The 23,442-nt window shown below is 51.1% G+C and overlaps 5 protein-coding genes and 1 long non-coding RNA gene across 8 annotated transcripts; 3 read left to right on the forward strand and 3 right to left on the reverse strand.

The window, feature by feature from the left end:
* Positions 1-1,859: 1,859 nt before the first annotated feature.
* pex26 (peroxisomal biogenesis factor 26) lies at positions 1,860-4,694 on the reverse strand. 2 transcript variants are annotated; one of them, XM_037243449.1, is made up of 7 exons: positions 4,546-4,694; positions 4,267-4,372; positions 4,062-4,199; positions 3,676-3,986; positions 3,473-3,610; positions 3,178-3,378; positions 1,860-2,282 (listed from the first exon to the last, which is right to left on the reverse strand). In XM_037243449.1, exons 2-6 carry the CDS (start codon positions 4,350-4,352, stop codon positions 3,278-3,280), a joined length of 774 nt encoding a protein of 257 aa, XP_037099344.1. In that variant the 5' UTR covers positions 4,353-4,372; positions 4,546-4,694; the 3' UTR covers positions 1,860-2,282; positions 3,178-3,277. The 2 variants fall into 2 exon arrangements, with proteins under 2 accessions (XP_037099344.1, XP_037099343.1); XM_037243448.1 differs by having other exon boundaries at positions 4,267-4,694.
* llph (LLP homolog, long-term synaptic facilitation factor) lies at positions 4,666-5,681 on the forward strand. The gene is made up of 3 exons (XM_037243503.1): positions 4,666-4,796; positions 5,194-5,419; positions 5,505-5,681. The coding sequence occupies exons 2-3, from the start codon at positions 5,200-5,202 to the stop codon at positions 5,669-5,671; spliced, it is 387 nt and encodes a 128-aa protein (XP_037099398.1). The 5' UTR covers positions 4,666-4,796; positions 5,194-5,199; the 3' UTR covers positions 5,672-5,681.
* A 27-nt stretch (positions 5,682-5,708) lies between these two features.
* hcls1 (hematopoietic cell-specific Lyn substrate 1) lies at positions 5,709-8,839 on the reverse strand. Its single transcript, XM_037243406.1, has 14 exons — positions 8,717-8,839; positions 8,281-8,364; positions 8,129-8,202; positions 7,924-8,047; positions 7,739-7,849; positions 7,606-7,660; positions 7,422-7,532; positions 7,303-7,358; positions 7,158-7,227; positions 6,940-7,088; positions 6,739-6,864; positions 6,351-6,564; positions 6,216-6,281; positions 5,709-6,146 (listed from the first exon to the last, which is right to left on the reverse strand). Exons 2-14 carry the CDS (start codon positions 8,362-8,364, stop codon positions 6,010-6,012), a joined length of 1,377 nt encoding a protein of 458 aa, XP_037099301.1. The 5' UTR covers positions 8,717-8,839; the 3' UTR covers positions 5,709-6,009.
* Positions 8,840-9,196: 357 nt separating this feature from the next.
* golgb1 (golgin B1) lies at positions 9,197-19,949 on the reverse strand. 2 transcript variants are annotated; one of them, XM_037243195.1, is made up of 16 exons: positions 19,838-19,949; positions 19,073-19,310; positions 18,886-18,999; positions 18,536-18,820; positions 18,358-18,471; positions 17,637-18,285; positions 17,495-17,571; positions 17,257-17,314; positions 12,482-17,168; positions 12,004-12,415; positions 10,931-11,944; positions 10,664-10,857; positions 10,335-10,604; positions 10,190-10,261; positions 10,050-10,119; positions 9,197-9,970 (listed from the first exon to the last, which is right to left on the reverse strand). In XM_037243195.1, the coding sequence occupies exons 2-16, from the start codon at positions 19,298-19,300 to the stop codon at positions 9,830-9,832; spliced, it is 8,385 nt and encodes a 2,794-aa protein (XP_037099090.1). In that variant the 5' UTR covers positions 19,301-19,310; positions 19,838-19,949; the 3' UTR covers positions 9,197-9,829. The 2 variants fall into 2 exon arrangements, with proteins under 2 accessions (XP_037099090.1, XP_037099089.1); XM_037243194.1 differs by having other exon boundaries at positions 10,041-10,119.
* LOC119117305 lies at positions 19,487-20,747 on the forward strand. The gene is made up of 2 exons (XR_005096470.1): positions 19,487-19,971; positions 20,294-20,747. It is a non-coding gene; the product is annotated as an uncharacterized LOC119117305 (long non-coding RNA).
* Positions 20,748-21,379: 632 nt separating this feature from the next.
* Positions 21,380-23,362, forward strand: guca1a (guanylate cyclase activator 1A). Its single transcript, XM_037243488.1, has 4 exons — positions 21,380-21,577; positions 22,419-22,568; positions 22,641-22,734; positions 22,931-23,362. Exons 1-4 carry the CDS (start codon positions 21,380-21,382, stop codon positions 23,056-23,058), a joined length of 570 nt encoding a protein of 189 aa, XP_037099383.1. The 3' UTR covers positions 23,059-23,362.
* Positions 23,363-23,442: the final 80 nt, after the last annotated feature.

Raw genomic sequence — 23,442 nt, forward strand, 5'->3', positions numbered from 1 at the left:
ACCCGATGAATGAGAGCGGGTCATTGTTCCGTCGCCATCGCAGCAACTTCCTCATGGAGGAATGCTTGAGGAATGCCGGCGCCGGCTACCTGGCATTAGAGGAGCTTTGTGAAGGGGGTCAAAGAGCTCCCACGATGGACCTCAACAAAAATCCCATTTGATTTTTGCCACTCGGCAGAACAATAAGCGTGCGGCGGCGGCGGCGGTTAGCGCTTGTGCGGTCCCAAATGCCGAAGAGCAATTTGGCCCGGAGGTGTAATTGCACTCATTCCTCCTTACGGGAGATTTTAATTGAAGGTGCGCCAGGCGAGGATTTATTAGGCTACGTTCCGATCGTGTCCGGATGAGTCTTCCTTGCGACAAGTCGCAACCGGACCACGTGTTTTGTTTACAACGACGTTGGGATTTTTGTTTGGCCGCCGTGGGAACCAAACGGCGAGGGCAGGTGGTGCAAAGGTTTGAAGATGGCTGTTAGGACAGGAAGCAATTTGACAGTAACCCGAGCGGCCCGGCTTCAAATACTTGCCGACGCGATAAGGAGCGCAGATAAGGCGGTGACTGAAGGGGAACGACGGGCGGGGCACCGCGAATGACAAGGGGGCGCTCACTCCGTTTCACACCGCAAAATTGTCTACTCAGCTTTTTTTTTTTTCCCCCCCCTCCACCCTGAACACATTGAACGCACATCATGGAATCGCAGCGAGAGCCACCCAAAAGTCACGTCAAGCTCCAAACCAAACCGCCGCCCCACATGGCTGGATTTTTTTTTTTTTTCTCCTCCCTCCCTCACAACAAAAGTCAGCACATGTTTTATTTACAACACCCTTCCAAGAATCGCAACCCAGGGAAAAATGTTAGCTAGAATTCCAACCGTTCCCGATAAGAAGCAGACTCTGATTTATGCCGTTGAGTCAGGGATTCCCAAGTATTGACATTCAGGGCTGGATAATAATGTCTAGAAAAGTTTCTTGGACTTACCCCAATGAAAGTTTTTGGCCTTTTGTCTTTGAGCACACGTGCCAGCACAGGGGGTGCGGCGGTGCCCTAAAGGGACATCAAGAGCCGTATTTAGTGCTTACTCAGTGACTACACACAGCATTAAGTGAAAGTGATATGGTTTAATGACCGCCTTATCGACATCAAAAGGAGAGCATAAAAGTGCCCGACTTTTATTTTTGACATCACCGCGGTTACCAGAAAGGTGTGGCGGAAAAGTGAAACGTTCTAGACTTCTAATCTTATTCTTTAACCTGAACGGTCATACACACCATAAGCTCAACAAATGACATTTGTCCATTTCCGGCGGCCATTTTGCCACTCGTTCTATTTAATCAACAATTAAGTGGCAATTTTCAAAATGGCCGCCGTTTGCGTCTGCCTAGTACACGGCTGCTTTCAAGTCAAATCCGCAAAGCTGATGGAGGTGACATCAGCTCTATGGTTGGAATAAATCAAAAAGCCACACCAACAATCTGGTGGCCGTGCTTGAGGCGGATTTTTCCCATGCTGTTACAACATTAAGCGGCATTATTGATGACGCTAGTGAAATGTCTGGAATGCGGCGCGAGTGGGGAGATGGAGGGATCTCTTCGAAAGCCAACACTCCACAAAAAAACGATTTTCTCCAGCGCACGCTCACCTAGCAACGAGCTAAACACGCATCAACATTGGCGACGTGACGGCGACGCGTCGCCGCAGGGGCTGGCGGAGCGCGCCGGCGGCCATTGGGATTCATTTACACGCGTGTGGTTCACTCCAATTACAATAACCATGCCATTAGCCTCCAACTGCAAAATAACACCATTTCGCTACAAATACTACACATTGCGATCCAATTACGATCTTTTTTTTTTTTTTCCTTTAGCAGTGAACCAGTGCGGCTCAACTTGAAAAGACCCAGGAAAACGCAGACGTAGGCTCAACTCAGTTTATTGTCTTTATTATGACGCAGAGACCAGGAAACCTAAACAAATGCATTAATACTATATACAGGTCCTTCAACTTCCAGGGACTTCAATCGCATGAAATGTAGAGTCTTGCATATTAGACAGCCCAATGAATTGACCTAAATGAAATGGAGGCTTTTAAAGCCATGCTACTCAACAGTGCATGTCTGCCCAACCCATTCAGCAACGGTCTCAACCAGCCAGCCCACCTCAACGCCTGCCTGCTTGCCTGCCTGCCTACCTGGTGGAAGCTGCACACAGGTGCGTGCACCTGGTCGGCCTAATTACTGCTCACAGAACCAAGGCTATGGCACCCTCTTGTGGCCAAATGAAACAATGCAGCTTATTGCCGTAGTCAGCCATGTTTTTTGTTTACTTTCAACCGTGTTAGTTCTTTCATAGGGAAACAGCCATGTTGAGCGTGAGCACGTACTGACTCTTGAGCAACACCTAAACACAAGTGCATGACATTGCCGCATTTACGTGTTGGACTATTAATAAATGTAGGTGGGAAAAAAAGGTCAATCCAAAGTACTGACCTTTGCTGCGTCACCTCGCTCCTCTTGTGCTCGTCGTTGCTCCTACGGGAGGAAAAAAGAAATAACTACATGTAACCTACATGTTTCAAAACGTAATGCTAGCAAACATGTTCCAAAAGAAAAAAGGAATGACCACTACTCACCGTCCAGCGTGAGTTGAAATGCGCATTCGCAGATCTCCCGGGGAATGCACGAATGCAAAACGAATGCCGACCACAGCCACATTGTACGGCTGCTGCGGCGGCGGCGGCGACGAAAACACATCACCTGTCAAATCAGGCCAAACGGGCAGCGAGGACTGGAACAGGAAGAAAACACCTGAGCTGTCAAGTCAAGCCAAACGGCCGCAGGTGAGACTGGATCACGTGAGTCCTCAGATGACGTCACCTGAAGTCCGAAACTTTGACATGATGAGGGAGAATGTGGATCAAAAGTATCAATGACGGATATAATTGGGAGTCGTGAGATGAAAAAAACAGCATAGAAAACAAAATGCAGATCAGAGGATGCAGGTTCGATTTCACCTGTAACCCTCCCTGTGTTGCATTTGCATGTTTTCCCTGTCTAATGTGGGTTTTCTCTAGGCACTCCAATTTTTTCAATACCTCAAAAACATGCATTGTAGGCTGATTGAGCATTCCAAATGCGAGTGTGAAATATTTGTTCATCACTGATGGCTAATACATAAGAATCAACTTTAATATTGCTTTCATATTGTAAGAGGTCATTTATCTCTTGCGCGAGCCAGTGCAGAATGACATTAAAAAAATGAAATTACGACAAAGTCCGCATTCAGTCTTTCTGAGCTCGATAATATGGAGCCACCGTGAAGTTCCACATCTGTCGAAGAAGCTCATGTAGTTTAGAAATCCACATGAAGGAAGACGGAAGCGCTGCAGGACAGAGGAAAAAAAAAAGGGAAAGCGTATATGTTGACCCTATTCTAAAATTGCTCAGATTTGGTTTTCTTTTGACGCAACAGCCAACCTGGATCCAGACGTAACACAAGCATGTAGAGAATAACAGCAGCCAAGACGAGTTTATGGAATGGGAAAGATCCGGAGGCGGCCGTCAATCTCCTGTAAGTAACCCTCAACAAGTCCTCCACTTTATGGAGAAAGGAACCTGTGCATGTTAAGAGTGACACATTTATGTGTTGTTCAAAACAAAGGTCCAGGGAGTCTTCTCACCTTGCGTCGAGGCATTAGCAGCAGTTACGCTACAATCTGCGTTGACGTGCGGCACCTTCCTGTCACGTTCCTCTTCTATGATTTCTAGCGCCGTCTGTCGTTGCTCTTCCGTGAACGTGGCGCCACCCAATTCGCCCAGGACAAGTTCCCGGGCCTGATCCGTGCGCCCGAGGGGCAGGAGGACGTACAGCAAATAGAGCTCAGCTACCGTACGAAACTCATCTAGGTGGATGTTAGACGGGCTGCGCAGCCACGCTTGGGTAGCCTCTTGCACCGCTGCCGGCTCACCCACCTTGGAATAGAGGAGGATGCTGCCGGAGAGGCGGCGAGTGAACGGCAAACACTGTGCAAAGACATCATGGACAAAGTGATTCACATGTACTCACCACATTTGCAATATTTTAGCCGGTATGTCCTCCATATGCTCATAATGCTTCAGGACCCAAGCGAGGACACCTGGCCACAGGTTGAGCTCAGCCAAAGCTTGAATGCCCACGATGCAAAAGCCAGCCTTAAGCTCACCCCTACTTGAGTGGATACATGATCATGTCAATAAATAATAATACATTGAAGAAAGACTGAACACGTCACCTTACGTCCGCTTCCTCCTCGTGGGCGAGGCACTCCAGCCCTCTATCGCAGATACGGAAGGAAGCGTCGAAGTCTGTATTGATCATCAGTTGCTCTGTGGCATCTTCTAACATGTCCAACAGTTTAGTTTGCGTAGCAGACAGCGGAGGGTTGAAAACGGGCGTAAAATCGCCGCTCAATGTTGGGCTGCTCATGACTTTAGTTACAATTCAATTGTATGAAGTCTATAGAACTATGTTACAAACGTCTTTTGTTGCTAAAAAGATCCTAACTACGCACCCCGGTGTGTTATTTGTACACAAGACGGCCTCCGGTGAATGTTGTTGTTGACATTTCCGGGTTGGGAATGTTTAGCCAATGGGAAGTCACGTTCTCAACTAAGAAAATAGCCAATCTCAGCGTGCGACCTTCAGTTTACAGGCCAATCAAATCGCAGCTTCTTGACGGGGCTCCTCTGCCACTTGTAAACACGTGTCCGTATCTTCCTGTTTCTTCCCACTGTATCGTTTCAACGGATACATCTGTAATCTGTAAGATATTCTATTGACAGTAGTTTTTTATTGTTGTTTAAGATTCACGATTACGATATTGAGCACTTTGATGCCTGTTTTGCGTGCGAAAAAATGCGTAGCGGTTGGGTAGCTAACGTGCTAGCGGACATTAGCTATGCTTAAGCTTCATTTGTTTCTATTTAGCTTTGTAATGTATACGACTTGTAGCATTGCAACGTGTCAGAGTTTGGCAACGGTATAAAAATGGCAAAAGTATAAAAACACTGTCAGGAAGTTTTGGTTTTACTTAATATCCCCAAGAATGTTACATATTTCATTCACATTTTACCATGCATCCCATAACATGGACAAAACACTTTGCGCATGCGTTAGGAAAAACATCTGTTACTGGTACTTTTATTTTTTTATTCCCCAGAACAAAATGGCCAAAAGCTTGCGGAGTAAGTGGAAGAGGAAGATGCGAGCTGAGAAGAGGAAGAAGAACGCTCCCAAGGAGCTTGCCCGCCTGAAAACAGCCCTCGGTCTGGCCAAGAAAGGTGACGACGCCGTGATGACCGACATGCAGGAGATTGCCACCGTGGTACCAGTCGAGAAGATCAAGAAAGAGGCTGACGCAGTTATGGAGAAAGACGGAGACGATGGTGAGCGAGTTTGTGCATTTCCGCGCTGCCTTTGTAAACGCACATTACTTCTCATGAATAAAGCATTTGATCACTTGGGCTGCAGATAGCACCATGGACCTGGACAGCAAACGCAACAAGAAGACATTGCTGAATGAGCATGGACAGTATCCGGTGTGGATGAGCCAGCGGCAAGCCAAGAAGCTGAAGAGCAAGAGAATGGCTCAGAAGACCGGTGGCAAAACTAAGAAGAAGAAAGGCATTGCCTGGTGAAAAGCTGAACAAAAAAAGACTCTAAAGCCAATCGGTCTTTCCTTGATGACTGTCATAAACGTGGTCAACATGGACGCACCACAGAGGCTGTTTATTTTTATGTAGCAGCGGAAACACGTTGGACAAACACAAGAATATTTTGATTTCTTTTATGTCTGCTTAAATGCACGTCTTTCTATATAAAATGCATTCAAACAACTGAACCGTCAAACGTGTCGTCATCTTGTCTAAGAGTTGTCTAATCATGTGTTGTGTAATTCATTTCTCCACATTTCAAATCTGTGACTATAGTGCTCGGCTTACGGATTGCGGCGAGCCCGGCGGTGGGCGTCGACATCTCACTGCATGAGCTGGACGTAGGCGGCTGGAAAAAGGCCAGTGCGTCCGTGGCAGCGTCCCTTCCACCAGCCCTCGTCGATCATCTCGATGTCGGTGATGACGTCGTCCGGGTTGAAGGAGATCTCGTCCACGTCCTCTGCCAAAGCCAGCCCATTACATCCACGCCCGACTAAAACAAAGCAATGACCTTAAAGTAGCAACATACCGCCTTGATAGTCAAAAATGGCGATGGCTTGGATGCCAGCTGAAAGGTCCTCGTAGACATCTGTTGCCGGGAGATGACAAAAAAAAAAAGATATAAGCGGAAGTACCATTGTACATATTTATGTTGACGCCATACCTGAGCAAGCCGCTGGCGGCACGAGTTCTTCGTACTCATCGCCTCCCTCCTCCAGCACAGGCGGCAGCGGCGGCGGAACCTCCTCGTACTCGTCGCCGCCGTCCTGCTCCTCTGCCGTGACTTGGTCGTAAATATCGTCAGGAGGAAGGTCACAGTGCAGGAAGTGGTCCAAGCGCGAAGGTAAAGCCGGAGGCGCGTCGTCAAATGCTTTCAACTTCAGAAAGAAGCAAAAGTAGTAGGATGTAAAATTCGAGATATTTTGAGAAATATTTAAAATAAAAAGCAGCAATTAAGGAAGGAATGGAAACTTGAAAAAGAATTGGATTTTTTTTATTTTTTTTTTTAAGAACGCAACATAAGTAGTAAAGTGATTTGATGAGCGTCTGACCTCTGGTTCCGGTGTTAACTGTGGTTCTTCCAGTGTGTTCTGGCTGATCTCCGGTGAAGCTTCACACTCTGCAAGCACTTGTGGAACATCTTCAAGATGAAGTGGCTCCTCTTTGCTCTTTTGCTCCTGTCCAGCAAAAGCAACATTAAAGTGCAGCTCCTCAAAATACTCACAGGATTTTTTTTGTTTTTTTTGGGTCACCTGCTGTTTGCGTTCCGCTTCCTGTTGTTCTCGTTTCTCTCTCTCCTTCCTCCTGTTCTTCTCTTCTTCCACTCTCCTGATGTTCTCCTCGTCCGAGGCCTTGGCTAGACTCTCGAAACGGGCCTTCATCTTGGCGGCGTTGGCACTGGCTGGAAAGCAGCCCATGTTGACCCATACTTTGCTATATTCATCCGTCCATCCCTTAATGAGGAACTCACAGGCTTCTATCGGCTGCGTCTTCTCGTAAGCGGAGGCTGGGGCGTCCCTGTCGGAGAACCCGGCTGCACTCTTCGACATAAAGACAGTTCATTCAATTAGCTTTGCCACCTTCTTTCGATTATTAATTCCAATTGGCCGAGTCACCTTGTCCATGCGTTCCGACTGTACTCCATATCGACCTCCGAAGCCCGCAGAATAATCTGAATATGCGGCATCGGATTACGTTCATGTAGTGAACCGGATCAGCGCCTCGGCGTTGTCACCTCTTTGCGACTGATGCTTCTCCGTTTGCCCTTTGTAGTCGTAGCCCAGGGCGGCTTTATCCACTTTCTCCCTTTCCACGCCATATTTGCCCCCAAAGCCTTTGGCATAATCTGCAAGCACACAAAACGCGCACATGAAATACAAATAGGACATTTCATGAGTGGCTCATCATTTCTGAAGCACCTTTCTGGGACGCGTGCTGCTTGACTTCTCCTTTATACTCAAAACCCACAGCAGACTGCAAAGACATTTTTGGATTGTCTTTCAATTGATTTAGCATGCTTCCTATTTGCGTAGCGCAGTGTCAGCGATTGACCTTGTCGCGCCGATCTTTCTCCACGCCAAACTTCCCGCCGAATCCCTTGGCTGCATCTTTTTGGGAACTGTGCTGCTGCACCTGAGCCACGTAGTCGTGTCCCACCGCCACCTGCGGCGCCGCAAAACACAATTTGGTATGATACTTTGGATCGCAGCCAGGAAACCCGTACGTGTCAATCGCACCTTGTCCATGCGGTCCGTCTCCACGCCGAACTTGCCTCCGTAGCCGTACGACGCTTTTGGAGTCATCTCCTGATGTTTCACCTGCTCGTGCTCCACTGCCACTTTGTGCCTCAGTTCTGCAACACTGCCCCCACCCCCGCAAAATGCATCATGAATGTGTTTTTAGATGGAAAAAGATCAACATATAAAGATGAAACCAATGTACCTGATGGGCTCTTTGCGGCCAGAACCTTCAATGGTCTTGGCCCCCCATCTCTGCTCCTGTTCCGATACGTCATTCTAAAAGAGGAAGAGGTTACTTCAACCGACATCTTGCAAGCGTACCGAGAGGAAGTCCTCAAGCGTTGCAGTAGCTACCTCAAAGTCTGGATCAGTCTCCCAGTCGTCACCTTCTGCAGCCACCTTCATGCTCACATTGTGCCCCACCACTGACTTCCACATCTGCAAAAATAAGTGCCATATTTGTATTTTCAGAACTGCAGCAACATGATGGAAAAAGGGCACACACAAGTTTCATTTCCCTAAAACGGACCATAGTCTTTTAAAAATGTAAATGCGTGATGCTAACTTTTTGTTTGCAATACGAAACATTTTTGGACTTTATATTGCCAATATTGTTCAATGAGTACTTTTAAACGTATTGAGAAAGCACATGATGATGTCATGACATTTGCAGCCCCATCTTCATTTATAAAGACAAAAAGTTAACATCCATATATACAATAATCGTTTGGGTAGAAAACAAAGACAACATGCCATCAAAACAAGAATCTGAAAGAGAAGTTCACATTACCTTTTTGAGTTCGTCGCAAGTCGATTTCCGCGTCTCAGTCGATGTGTCGACACATACAGTGCGCGAGCATCAAAGTCGCGTGCACGAGCGGTGCATCAACGGAACACATGATATTACAAACCGTGCGCACTTAAAGCGTGGCGGCTGGCTATCTTCTATATATCATAGCGGACTTTAAATCGGAAATGCTGCATTGACGTGCGCTCGGACATTTAGAACTTCAAAATCAGCAAACTAAACAATTAGGTGGAGAAAGTTTAGGGTTTTTTTATTTGAAAATTAAATCATTAAATTATTCATCATTTCAAGTCAATTGACAATCGGGCCACTCTTCGATTTGGAATTGTCATACCGACAATGACCACTTGAGGGCGGAATATCAAACTACTATAGCTCGATGACAACGTTATGAAGTCTATATCAAATCATGTTTTTTGGCTGAAATCACGGCACCGGTGCATTGAGTCTCCAGGAAAAGTTCAGTTCCCACTAAAAATATCATTTTATTCAAAACTTGTGAATATGTCAGGAAAAACAACAAGGATGGATACCTTACACCACCTACCCTCCCTTGCAAAATGGGACATCCTAGTAGTTCAGTAACAGAAAAACACCTTTCCCTGCAGCCCTTTGAAACGGTTACATACAGTCTACACCTCCTACAGGAATGATGAAAGCAGGAAAGAAAGAAGCCGGAACCATCCATCCATCCAAACAATGAGGGGAATGTAGAAGGGAATTATTGGTCATTGCACCATAATCATTTTTGTAATAACAGAAAGTGTGCGGAAGACAACCTGCACAACATGAACCTAACAGCCACTTTGGATATATAAATATGTAGACAATTATTTGCATTTCCACGCCTGACATTTTTTCCCTTTGTGTCCTCTCCGTTAAAACTAACAGCAGCCTCCCTCAAAATGACCTCATTCCCTAGCCAATGTATTAGGCACACCAAGCGTGCGCCGCATCCGGACGCTGGCAGTTATTAAAAGTCTCAGATGAGTCGGGCTTGTGGATCCTAATAAATTGGCAAACGTGTGTGTGTGTGTTTGTGGATCGAAGTCTACGTAAAGTGCAATGTTTGTGTGCGGAAACCCTTTTATGATGTCACAGGAAGCCGCCCATGCACAGCAGCAGGAGCACATGCACGCTTAGCAGGTAGACGCCCAGCAGCAGCGGAGTGCGGCGGCGCCAGCACGTGCCCGAGCGAAGCGCCCGCAGCAAGCTGGGGGTGGCGCCTCGGCGGCTCTGCAAAAAAAAAAAAAAGAAGGGGTTACACGACTGGGGTACTCGAGTCACGAGTGGAGCGGTCGCTTATTCCACTCACTCGCGCGCCGCTGCCTTCGGGCGGCTCGATGAAAACGGCCGTCTCCGATTGATCCTCCCATTTCGATTGGCTGTAAGTCAACAAAGAACATAAGAACATGACGCAAATTCAGCCGTGGTCCATTTTGCTTCCTCTGCTACCGCCTGAGTCGATCCTGCGCTTCCATGAGCTGCTCCTCGGCCGCTAGCCTCTGCTGCGTCTCTTCGTCGAGTCTGAAGGAGGACAAAGAAAAAAGTGATTTATTTTTAACCTCCACCAAATGTCTTCTCTGGACCCGTGCGGTACCTCTGCTGCAGCTGCGAAAGCTCGGCCCGGGAGGCGTGCACCTCCTGCAGGCTGCTCTTCTCCTGAGGAGCACCTGGAGCACTGTCCATGTCCTGAGAGGTCTGAGAGGAAGTAAATGAGGGGTGTTCCTTTTGGCGTTTGGGCGTGTGCGCGCGGGCCTCCTCCAGCATGGCGGCGAGCTGCCTCAGCTGCTGGTCTCGCTCGGACAACGCGCTGAGCGTCTGCTGCTTCAGCTGCTCGGCTTGGGCCATCCAGTCCACGCGTTCCAGTCTGCGGAGCAAAACTGTCACCGCCGACGTCCGTGCGATATGATCCGTGTGCGCGCTCACCTGATCGTCTCCATTTCCTGCTTGGAGGTGGCCGCCGTGTTCTCCATCTCCGCAATGACGCCGGCTAAGTGCGCGTTCTTGTTCTTCTCCTCAAAGAGCTCTTGGCTGACTTTGATCAGCTCTCCCGCTCCCAGACGAGCCAGCTCCGACTTGTTGCTCTTCAGCTCCGTCGTCTGGGCCCGAAGCTGCTCGAGCTGTCGGGAACGGCCAGAATTAATCAGAAGCGTTCCCGCGAGGGCCGATCGAGGGAGGCGTGCGTGGACTCACCAGTCTCTCGCGGTCGTTCTGTAGAGCTTGCAGGGCGTTCTTCAGGCTCCACACCTCTCCGGTGGAGCCTGAAGCGGGGCTCGCGACGTTGGCCAGCACCTCATCCAGCTTGAGGCCCAGCTGTCGGGCTTTGTGTTCCGCCTGGTCCTTGCTGTCCTGGAGGGAGGCCATGGCCTTGCCGAACGACTGGTTCTCCGCCCTCAGTTGCTCCGCCAGTTCCTTCTCCGCCAGCAGCTTCTGTTCCACGGCCAGCAGGTCTCGGGCCAGCTCGGCCACCCTCTCTTGAGCGCTCTCGGACTCTGTACGCATCAGGCCTCCCTCCCAGCGCAGCTCTGAGAGTTCTTTGGTCTCCCTCTGGTGCGTCTCCCTCTCCTGGAGAAGGTTCTCCTCCAGAGCTTTCACTTGCTCTCGGGCAGCCTCCAGCTGCTCCCTTAACTTCTCCACCTCGGCCCCGGCGTGGACGGCTTGCAACGGCGTCACCCGCTCCACTTTGACCGCTTCCGACTCACCGGCCTTCTTCAAGGCGTCCGCCAAGTCAGCTCGCTCCTTCTCCAAGGAGGCGATGCGATCCCGCTGGGCGGCGAGGAGTTGTTTGTGCTGAGAGTCCTTCATGCTGAGAACCTGCTTGAGTTCGTCCCTGTAGCCGTGGAGCTGAGCCGACAGTTTGGCCTTCTCGGCGTACAAGTCGTCCCTCTGGACGAGCAGCGAGCGCAGCTCCTCCTTCAGACTGTTGCTCTCGCTCGCCGCCTCCTGGATCAGGGCGTCCTTGTCCACCAGCACCTGGACGTGCTTCTCCTCCAGCCGCTTGTACATGCCGAGCACTCGGTCCCTGTCATCCTGCAAGGACCCCATGGCCTTCGTGAAGGAGTCCAGCTTGGCTCGACTGACGTCGCTCTTCTCCTCGGCCAGTCTCAGTTTCTCCTCCAGGTCTCGCAGTTCTTCTCGTCTGCGCTCCAGTTCTTCCTCGGCGCGGCGCGCCCTGCCGTCCGCCTCCTTGCGAGCCTCCTCGGCGGCCTGCGAGGACAAACAAGTGAGCCTCCAGGCGCTCACGAGGGCCAGAAAGATCTTCTTACCTGAGCGACAGCTTGCTCCTTCTCATCCAACATTTCCACTTCCCTCTTCTCCTTCTCGTGTAGCGCCACCTGCAGGTTCTCCGTCGAGGCCTTGGAGGCGTGCAGGTCCGCCTCCATCTGCTCCAAGGTCAGGCCGAGACGCCGCGCGTCCGCCTCCCTCTCCCGCAGCTCGGCCCGGGCGCCGCCGAGGTCCTCCTGCAGTCGAGCCGCCGCCTCTTCGAGAGCGCGGAGCCTCTGCTTGTGACTTTCCGCCTCGGCCCCCAGCAGCCGCGCTTGGTTTTGCGCCGACTGCAACTCGGCGGCGGTTCGCAGGACCTCGGCGTGCTCCTTCTCCGCCTCGGCTCGGCTGGCGTTCCACTTCTCCTCCGCCTCATCTAATTTCACCCGCCGCTCCTCGTCGGCTTTTTCTAACCTGCGAAGTGACATTGAAGAATTGCAAGCGGCCGCCACGACAACCAAAGCCAGATTTGCGGCCTACCTGTCCACTTTGAGCCGGAGGTCTTCTTTGAGAGCCGATTCTTTGCCGAGGTTCTCCGCCAGCTCCTTGGCTTTGCTCTCCGCCTCCCGAATCTCGGCGTCCTTGCCGAGCAGAGCGTCGTTAAAGCGCGTCTCCCACTGCCGGGCCTCGTCCACAACTCTGTCCCGGTCGTCCTGCAGCGACGACATGCAGCGCGAGAAGGCGGCGAGACGGGCCAGAGCCTCATCCAGACGGGCCTGCATCTCCTGCGCTCGTCTTTCGGCCGCCTCGGCCGCAACTCTGGCCTCCGACGTGGCTTCTTCTTCTTTGTCCCGCTCGCCGTAAGCCTCGTCCAGTCTCAGCTCCATCTCCTTCAGCTCGCCTCCTAATCGGAACCTGACGGAATCCAGAGTTTGCTCCGCTTCGGCTTTCCAAAGAGCTTCCTTTTGTAGCATGGTCTTCTCCAACGTCGTTCTCTCAAGCGTGACTTTGCCGAGCTGCTCTTCCGCTTCGCTCAAGACCGACTTACAGTCGGCCAATTCCGCTTCAGTCCTCTTGAGCTCCTCCAGCTTCTCGGAAGTCTCCCGGTGGGAGCGTTGAAGGTTCTCGGCGAGCTCCTCGTGGCCCAGCTGCAGGGACTTGCCCTCCACTTCCAGCTCGCTGATGCGCTCTTGATACTGGATGCAATCCTTCTGAAGCTGCCGGACCTCCAGCTGCTTCTCCCTCAGGAGTTCCTCGAGCTGCCGTGCTCGACTCTGGCTGCCTTCTTTGACCCGCTGGGCCGACCTCAGCTGCTGCTCCAGCTCCCTCCGCTTGCCCGTCTCCGCTTCGGCTTCGTCCCGCCGCCTCTGGGCTTGCCTCGTGTCTTCTTCCAGCCGGGCCGCTCGGTCCGTCTGCGCCCGGGCCTCGGCTTCCAGGTCGTCTCGCTCCTTCTCCAGCTTCGCCGCCTCTCGCGTCACTTCATCCAGGCGCCGGCGCTGCTCGGAAGCCTCTTGCTGGTACCCGGCGATGCTGCCGTTGAGTTGGGCCAGCTGGTTCATCAGACGTTCCTCCAAGTTGTCCTTCTCGCTTTCCAAATTCTGAAGGAGTTCCTTGAACTGGAGCTCCCGTTGGGCACTCTCCCGGATGAGAGACTTTTCTCGCTCTTTGCCCTCCTGCAGACGCTCTTCCAGGGAGGCGGCCAGACTCGCCTTTTCGTTGCTCTCCTGGAGATTCCGTTCAAGCGAGGCAAGTTCAACCTTGAGTTCCGCCTCCTTCTCCTGCCACCTTTCCGAATCGAGAGCAAGCTCCGTCTGGTTTATTTTCTCCTGGAATGAAAGCTTCTCCCTCGCAGGTTCTGAAGCAACATCTCGAGCTGACTCAGAACTTGTGTGGTCTTCTGGGGTTTCTTTGGGCTCGGCAATTTCTGTCTGAGCAGTCTGCTTTTGCTCCAATTGTTCAATCTGCTGCGTTAAAGCGTCTCTTTCTGCCACCGTCGCCTCCAGCTCCGCTTTCAAAGTCCGGAGTTCCTCCCCAAGTCGGCTCAGCTCGGCGTGGTCCGGCCCTTTTTCCTGGCCCTCGCGAAGCCTCTCCGTCTCCTCCTCCAACTCCAGGATCTTCTGCTGCTTTGCTTTGACAAACTTCCTCATTTTGTCTTTGACCGCCTCCACTTCTTTGCGAGCCTCCTCGGCCTGCGTTTGGGCTTCCTGCTTGGAGGCCTCGTTGGACCTCAACTTGGCGGCGAGCTCCTGCCTCTCCTGCCTGGCGGCCTCCAGGACTCGCCTGACGCGCTCCGCCTCGTCGCTGACGTTTTCGTAGGAACGCAGCAGGGTTTCGTACTCGTCCTTCATGCCGTTGACCTTCTCCTCCCATTCCTTGCACATCCTGGCCGCCTCCTCTTTGGCCAGCTCGCCTTCTCTCCGACATACGTCCTTCTCGCTCGCTATGGCGTCCATCGCCAGCTTGAGGCTCTCGCAGGACGAGCCCAAGCTTTGGTTTTCTAACAACATGCGGTCCACCTCATCTATGAGCCTGCTGCGCTCTTCTCGGAGCTTCTCCAGCTCCTCCTGCGTGGCCTGCATCTTCTGCTGCAGCTCAACAATGAGGGTCTCACTGGAAGTCAGCTGTTCCTTCTGGGTCTTGTTCTCCTTCAGCACTTCCTTGCGAGAGATGAGGGCTGCCTGAAGCTTGCGCTGAAGCTGCTGGAGCTTGGCTTCGCTGTCCTGCTCCTCGTGCCTCTGCGGAGCCTCACCCTCCAACTTGTCATTTTTCTCCTGTTCCACCTTGAGCGCCTCCTCTAAGGAGGCTATGAGTTGATCCTTCTGGCCCACGGCGTCCTGCATGGAGAGGATGAGGGCGTTTTGATCGGCCAGCTGCTGGCTTAGCTCGGTGATCTCGCCGTTCTTAAAGTCCAGGAACGCTTTGAAATCCTCCACTTCGGCTTGAAGAGCGGCAATGGAGCCGGCGGACTGAGAAGATGCCGCGACGGTGGCGGCTTCCATTTCCGCTTTCAAGGCCTCTGCGCAAAGCTCGGCTTGCCGGTGCTTTTCTCGGAGATCTTGAATCTCACGGGAGAGGGCTTCGATCTGTCTTTCGTTTTCTCGTAGGGCTCGTAGCTCCTCGCTAACTTCTCGCAGTTCAAGCTCCTTCTGGGACAGATGGCTCTGAGCTTCCTGAAGCTTGCTCTCCAGTGCCAAGTTGGCCATCCGCATAGTGTGGATCTCTTCCTTGAGAGCTTCCAAGGGTTCCTCCGCTTGAGCAGAGCCAACCTCAGAAGGTTGCTCCTCCTGAAGATCAGCTTTATGCTGCGCTGAGTCACTCTCAGATGCTGCAAAATCCACCCAGTCTTCTTGGACCCAATCGTTAGCGGAGCTCTTCTCCATCTTTGCCAGCAGCTCCTCGCTCTGCTCTCCACGAGGGCTCGTTTGATCTTCTAGTTGCCGAACTTTGGCGAGAAGAAGATCCCGCTCGCCGCTCTGCCGCTCGAAGCGTCCCATGAGTTGAGAGTAGTCCTCCTTCTGCTGCTTGAGCTGATCCCGATAGTGCCGGTCTTTCTCTTTGGCTTTGCGGATGCTCTCCTTGCGTGATTCTTGGGCATCCAGGACTTTCTTCTGCAGGCTTTCACATTCCGTTTCCAAGGAGGCCACTTGGGATCTTAACGAGGTGTTGTCGGAGCAAACGTCATCCTGCTGTTCGGCAGTCTCCTCGCTCTGCGCGAGAAGCTGCTCCTGCCGGGTAACGGTGGACCGAAGGTTCTCGATGGCTTCGTCTTTGGACCTCAACGTCTGCGCCAGCTCCTCCAGTTTGGCCTCCATCGCCACAGATTGTTCAACCTCGGTTGCGGCGGGTTCTTCTTTTTCTGCGTCCTTCTTGGTCTCCAGATCGGCGACCTTCTTCATGAGCTCTTTCCGTTGCACGAGCACGACCTGCAACTTCTTCTTTGTGTTTGTCAGCTGGGTTTCAAGGTCCTCTTTGGACCTGCGTAAATTCACAACTTCCACGTCCATCTCCGGAGAGGACGACTCTTCTCGTGACTGCCGAAGCTCCGCCAGCTGCTCCTTCAGTTTGTTGACTTCACCGTCGACCGAGACTCGCTCCTCTTCTGCCTGGCTGAGTTTCGCCGACACGCTTTGGTCCAGCTCGCTCATCTCTCGCTCTTTCTGGCTGAGGCGGAGCTGCAGATCACAGATTTCAGAGTCCTTCTTCGACAAAGACTCGCTGTCGAGAGCGGACATCTGCGACTGTTCCAACATGCTGCTCTCCATATCTTCAAGCTTCCTCTCCAGCTGAGAAGATAGGAGCTCTTTGTCCTCCAACTGCGTGCTCAACATCAGGACCTGATTCTCCTGCTCGGATAAGGCTCGGCGAGCCATTTCCAAATCAGCCTGGATCTTCTGCTCCTTGGCTTTGCTGTCACCGGAGAGTGCATCCATTTCGGCGCTGTGCTTCTCCGCCACACAGCTGCTCTGATGGGAGAGATGTTGTAGGTCCTCTCTGGCAGACTTGAGCTCTTCTTCAAAGTTACTGGCCCGAGACGCCGCGTCGTCCTTCTCGGCGGTAAGCCTTTGTGTTTCTTCTTCCAGACTCTTGATCATCTCCTGTGACTCTGCAGCTGCCTCTTTGAGCGTTTGTAGCTCAGCCAGAAGTTCACTGTACCTTTTCTGGAGCTCTTCTGCCAGAGCCTGAGCAAAAAGGCCAGCTTGGTCCTTTTCAGCGGAGGCGCCTTCCCGAGTGACGTGAACCTCCACGACGGAGGAGGTCGTCGCTGAAGCTGTGGAGGTTTCCTCCCATGACTGCAGCTGACCAAAGTCCTGCATGAGCGAGGGCCATTCCTGCCGTCCGTCCTGGTTCACGGCTTCCAGAAGGGTCCAGCTGCTGTGAGCCACCTCAGAATCGGTGCTGGTGACCATCTCGTCAGAGGAAGTCCCTTTGGACTCCTCGGGGGATTCTTGATGCTCAATGAGCTCAGGGCTGCTTTCGTTCTTCACGGTCGCGGAGAGGTCGGACGTGTCCTCGGTGACCAAAGTGCTTTCCTCTTCTTGGGTGTCGTCCAGGGAGTCAGGAGGCTTTGCGGAATTATCTCCGCTGTCGTCAGCTTGGGCCTGAACTGGAGGTTGATGGACAATGCGAGGTGACACCGCCTCGCCGGCGCTCTGCTCTTCAGCCGTTCGCAGGACGCTCAGCTCGTTCTCTTTTTCCCATAGTTGTCGCTCCAGCGCCGAGACGGTCGCTATGAAAATCGACACAGATTTCCAAATGGATTAAAAAAAAAAAAAAAAAAACAGGCCAAGCTTGATTCCAAACAAAACCTCTCATACCTATGTCGGCTTCAGAGGACACATCTGCTTGTGGCTCCTTTGGATCCCTTTCGGAAGTCTAAGCGAGAAGAGGAAGAATAAAACAATTTAGGTCTGGTTGTCTAATCGGAAACATCAGCGAAGGTCAGATTAGAGGAGGGCGCAGAAGAGATTAGAGGGCTCACTGCACGCCTATGACCTGCTTTCCGTCCCGTCTTGTCTGACTTTGCAGACTTACCTTCTCATTAGAAGCTCTCACCGGCTCAATTTGCTGCTCCAGCTGCTGAATCTTGGCAACGGCGTCCTCCTTCTCACTGCTACTTCTGTCCAGTTGTTCTGCGGAGAAAGTAGTGTCATTTAAAGACCCCCCCCAAAAAATTTCAACTCATCTTCTTACTCACCTTGAAGAGCCTTCATGGCGTGTGTGACTTCAACACAACGTTCCTCACTTTCCTTGTGATCATGTTTCAGCTTCGTCATTTGTGTCTCAATGGTCAGCACAGCGTCCAGAACAGGAGAAAGGTCATCTGGGAGCGTGGCGTCCTCCGACGCGTCGCAAAGCGGTTGTAGATGTCTCCAAATTTGGGCCAAGACCTCGCTCTTCTTCCAGGCCTCTTCCTGTCCCGCTTGAAGAGAAGCCACCTCTTGCTCCAGCTTGTTTACGTGCGATTTTGTCTCTTCCAGGTCGCTCTGGCCGGCCTGGATGACTTCTGACCGGGCCTCTCTGGTAGATGTGAGCTCCTGTTCCAGGCGAGATATTTCCAATTTGTCTTCCTCCATGGCTTCACGGCAGGCCAGGGCGTTCTCGTTCATCAAAGCAATCTCTTTTTCCAGTCTGGCAACTTCGATCCTCTCCTTTTCCAGGTTGTCGCTAGCCGCCTGGCTCAGCGAGGAGAGCTCCGTCTCGTGCTTGGCCGTTTCCTCTTCGGCTCGCTCCAGTGCTTCCCGGAGGGCGGCCTCAGCTTCGCCGGAGCGCTGGGCCCACTCCTGCTTCTGTTTGACCGCTTCGGCCAGCTCCCCCTCCATTTGCCGGAACTGAGCGGTCAGGATCTAGGCACCCCCCCAAAAAAAAGAGATGGTGATGATTCAAGACGCTTCCAGGATAGGTTCAGGAATCCTGACCTGTTTTTGTTGATCGGCGAAGGTGACTTCCTGCTGCAGCATTTCCAGCACTTGCGAGCGGGATTTTAAGGCCTCCTCGAGCTCCTCACACCGCCGCTGGGATGCGTGGAGGGCCTACCAAATGCCACAGACAATGATGAGCACCAGCTAATAAACTGTCACACGTACGATCTCACACCTGCTGCAGCTCGGCATCATTGGACGCGGGCGCCGTGGCTCTCAGCAGCTCTTCTTCGTGTTTCTGGATCTGCTCCTGAAAGCGTACATCCTTGTCGCGTACCACTTCCTGGAGGTGCCTCAAGTGATCGGCGTGGGCGGCATCCTTCTCCTCCAGCAGCTTCTCGGCGGCCCGGAGTCGTGTTCGCAGATCGCTACTGTTGGCCTCTTCTTCGTGGAGTTTGCTTTGGAGCTCTTGTTGGTCGCCTTCCGCAGCCACATCTCTTGAAAACGAGGTGTCGGGGCTCTGGTGTCGACAAAGAATGTATTTCGTCATTTTTCATCGAGACAGTGTATTTGATTCAGACTTACAATGGTTCCTTCTTGTCCCTTCAAAACATCAATTTGCTTGCTGAGGGAAGCTATCTTGGCTTTGGCCTGAAGTTTGAGCTTACTAAAGCGAGCCTCGCTCGTCTCCCTTTCATTCTGCGAAGAAGCAAAACACAAAGCATTCTGGCATTCCCGTGACCTTTTCCATCATTTGCAGCTGTTATTCAACCTTGAGAAGTGAATCTTTGCCAGCCAGCTGAGCATCCTTGTCACGGATGAGCTCCTTGAGCTGCACCACCAGCTGTTCCAGGTGGGCCAGACGCTCATTGGCCTCCTCGGGCACTTCAGACTCTCCTGGAGTCTGGTCTGCATCGGCAGGAAGCTGAGGAGTGATTTCTCCATCTTGACCCTCCTCTCCAGAGAGCTCCTGGAGGACTGTAGCCAGGCGGCTGAACATAAGGATGGCACTGCACAAGAGATGGGGACACAAATGTAAATGTGTGACATATCACAAAAATGCAAATGAATCCTAATATACACATCAGGTGTGACGACGCTGACTCTAAAATTAATTGGGATGCATTGTAGTCATTTTTCTTGCACACATTGACTGCAATCCCTAACCTCCGAGCCATCCCGAAAACTCCCGACTTCTCCCGAGTACATCGTCCACTGCGTCTGCGTCACCGTGTTCTTCTACAGCGACGATTCAAGAGAACTGTTGCGAAATACAACTTCCGAGCTGGAAACTGACGCCCAGAGAGGGCAGTGGACATGTTGGGAAGTTTCAAGCGCGGTTAACTTGTAGAGGGACGGCTAGGAATCGTTTGTTTACTCCAGTTTCGGCGTCGATGCTACTTAGCTAGCTAACGCTCGCAAATTCGAAGCGAACGTTTAAATCCTCCCCGACGGGGTTAACGTCCGTCGAGTCTGACAGCTCCCTATGGAGTCTGCTCCGCGGTGAGGTTTGGCAAGAGAAGGACCTTTGACTCACCCGTCTGAGCGCTTCCCGGTGGTCCTTTGGCGCTCTCTTTATCAGCTATATCTCCTCGGAAGGATTTCCAAGCAGAGCCACATCACCAAACTCTCCCGGAAACAAAACCTGCTCGCCGCTGATTGGACGACACGGTAAGGCACCGTGTGTCAATTCCAATGCCAGGCAGGTATCGTCATCCTAAACGCAAACATGAGTCACGCAATCAATCAATACATAAATACGTTTTGTAACATTTTCCCTATTAAAATGAATGCGCCTTATGCTATATCACGAGTTGGTCACCTGAGGGCAGTATAATACAGGTATGCAAATATTCATTGGGCCAGTTCAAAGTCTCCGTAACATCAGACGTTCTTTGCAGATGATAAAGAAAACACGCTTGCGAGAGTTGGATTATCCGTCAGGAAATTGTGAATGGGAATGATTCTCAATCAATTCTTTTGGTTTTTTTAGGGGAAAAATAATGCAGTAATGGTAAGACACGATCAGGCAGTTAAGCTGATCGTCAGCCGTGGCAGGCAGCTGGGTCGAAGCCTGGCGTTGCTGGCCCACTACGTGACGCTCTTTGCGGCCTTTGTGGGCCGCTTCGTGCAGTGGATGGCGGACGCCGGGTGTTGGACCACGCACCTCACGCGCTGCACGCTAGCCGCCTTTGATGGCGTCTACACGCACCTGCGACGCGTCTTGAGGTGGAAGACCAGTGTGGACTGACCGCCGCACATCTCGTTTGACTCTGCAAACCTCACGCGAGGCCTTACGCTAGGGCTTTATGTTACATTTGTACATGTTGTTGAATAGTTTTTATCTGAAAGCCAATGCCTTTGACAGGCAGGCATAATATGTCTGACATGATGTAACGATACCACTACAAAAACATATAGTTTTAGGAAATAGTCAATGTTTAGCCCAAAAAATGTCATGGCATCGCTTGTGCAGCCTTGAGTCGGTTGCGATGATGTCACCCACAAAGGGGCATTTCGTCATGGCAAGGCCTCTTACTGAACTACATCCCATTTTCTATATATTTAAATTCTTATGTATCTTTTACATATATATATATTTACCATACATGTTTTGCTTTTATAGCTTTGTGTTATGCTAAAATGCAAAAGAACATATCTCAGCCTTTGTAATTTAAACATTAAATTTTTCTACAAACACTTTGCTTATATTTTTCATTTAGACAGAGCTCTCATTTTGTTTCTGTTGCTTGTAATAACACACTAACAGTACTGCATTAAAAGAATGAATGGGTTTTGAGTGGATTTTGATTTGACGCCCACGCCGGTGGGTCGCGCACCTCCACGTGACAGATGAATGTGCGGTTTTGTTTTGTGTCGTGTCAGCGTACCTGGCGAGGCGGCGTCCGTTTTAATGGGGCTTCTTAAAGCGTTAGATGAGATTACCGGCAGGGATTAGGAAACGATAAGGGCATCACAAAGTGGCCTACAAAAGGCATCCTTGTGGCTTCAGCCCTTCTCGGCCCGTTGTGGTGAGGCGCCGTTCACGTTAGACCAAGCCACGCGCCGTCTCCTCGTCATGGGCAACACCACGGGCAGCACGGTGGACGACCTGCAGGCGGTGGAGATGCACCTGTGGTACAAGAAGTTCATGACGGAGTGCCCGTCGGGTCAGCTCACCCTGCACGAGTTCAAGCAGTTCTTCGGCCTGCGCGGGCTGGACACGGAGGCCAACGCTTACATCGAGCAGATGTTCCGCACCTTCGACATGAACAAGGTACGGGTTTAATATTTACAGGAGGTCCCGCCGTGATGGATGGGGGAGCCGCTTCAAAAGTTCCAAAGGGGTGGCAATGTTTTAAAGCATCCCCTTATAGTCAATTTGTTTCTGGATTAACGCAGCAATTTATTTATTAACATTTTCACAACTGTTTCTACTTTATTTGATCAACTTCATTTACTGTACGAATAGAAATGACTACTTTTTAAATGATTCATTTTGCATTTATACAAGACTATTTCAGTTATCTGGAAAAAAATTGCAACTGCTTTTACTTTACTATCATATTTATTGTGCTAAAACTTAACTGCTCTGCGTTTCTTGATGTGAACATCATCACGCCAAGAGCGGCTTGTAATTTTCTGAGGGCTCCTTTACCAAATGATTCAACGCCACACGCACAAACATCTCGTGCAGTAATCCCGCCCTCATCAATATTTTGAAGGGCGTCTCATTAAAACCTAACCAACGGATTGAGGGACGTCTGCAATTTCCGAGATGAGGTCATTGTCTGGAAGGGAGGGGGAGCCGCCATCGTAATCACTCGTGAGATTAGCTGAGAGCGAGCTGACGCACTCCCTGACACACTTCTGCTTGGATAATTGGCCAATTAGGACTCAATTTTGGGAAACGCAAAGGACAATTGGATTTTGGAAACATGCACTGGCATCGCGCGTCAACATGTGGCAATGACTTTGGCGCCATCTTGTGGCCTTTCAGTAAACCCTCGTCAAAAGCAAATAGGTGAATTTGTTTCAGCGACTTTGCGAGTAGTGAGTGGCGAATAGGAGGGGAGTTACCGTAGCTGTGTGTTAAGTGACCGAAACGACGCCCTTAGGACGGCTACATTGACTTCATGGAGTACGTGGCGGCGCTCAGCTTGGTGATGCGTGGCAAGATGGAGCACAAGCTGCGCTGGTACTTCAAGCTCTACGACGTGGACGGCAACGGCTGCATCGACCGACACGAGCTGCTCAACATCATCAAGGTTGGAGAAGAATTGACTGGTCAGAATCAGAGGAAGAAAGAGTGACGATGATGATGCTGCTTGTGCCCTCAGGCCATTCGCGCCATTACGGGCAACGAGAACCAGGAAGTGACGGCTGAGGACTTCACCAACAGCGTCTTTGACAGAATCGACATCAACGGTGACGGTGAGGACGCAAAATGATTTTGACTCATTTCAATACAACTCCGATTTACAATTACATATTTATATTTACAATTGGTATTTTGCTCTCCCTTGATTTCTATATTTTTAGAGCCTCTGCCATTATTTAAAACGAGGCTGCGTTGGCTAACACAATACGCAGATCTGTACCTAATATTGCGTCCCGCTCGGTCGGACAGGCGAGCTGTCGCTGGACGAGTTTGTGGCGGGCGCTCGCTCCGATGACGACTTCATGGAGGTGATGATGAAGAGTCTGGACCTGGCGCACATCGTGGCTATGATCCACAGCAGGCGACACAGCGTTTAACAACGTCAATTGGACTCAAGGACACCGCCGTCCGTCCGTCGATGCCGGTTTCGTGGAAACATGCTTTAACATGGACTGACTGCCAGTTGCATTCAAACTGAATCCAGTCAGAAAGGAGGGATTCGGTGGATACAATCAACAGGCGATTATGTTCATGTATTTGTACTCTTTTTATTTTTATAAAATATTACATAAGCTGCTACTGCCCGCTACGCAAAGTAGAAACGGATCAAGGAGATGGGCTGCTTTTGATTAGTGCCTTTTGGTTTGCTCGTTTGTACAATAAAGTCACTTGATCAGCTGACATTTGTCAAGTTATATTTCACTTTAACACTATCTAAGCGGTCAACCGTTTTTGAACATTGTGCGGTTCTTTGCGGCGTG

This window comes from Syngnathus acus, chromosome 23, assembly GCF_901709675.1.
Source record: "Syngnathus acus chromosome 23, fSynAcu1.2, whole genome shotgun sequence".
Taxonomy (NCBI): domain Eukaryota; kingdom Metazoa; phylum Chordata; class Actinopteri; order Syngnathiformes; family Syngnathidae; genus Syngnathus; species Syngnathus acus.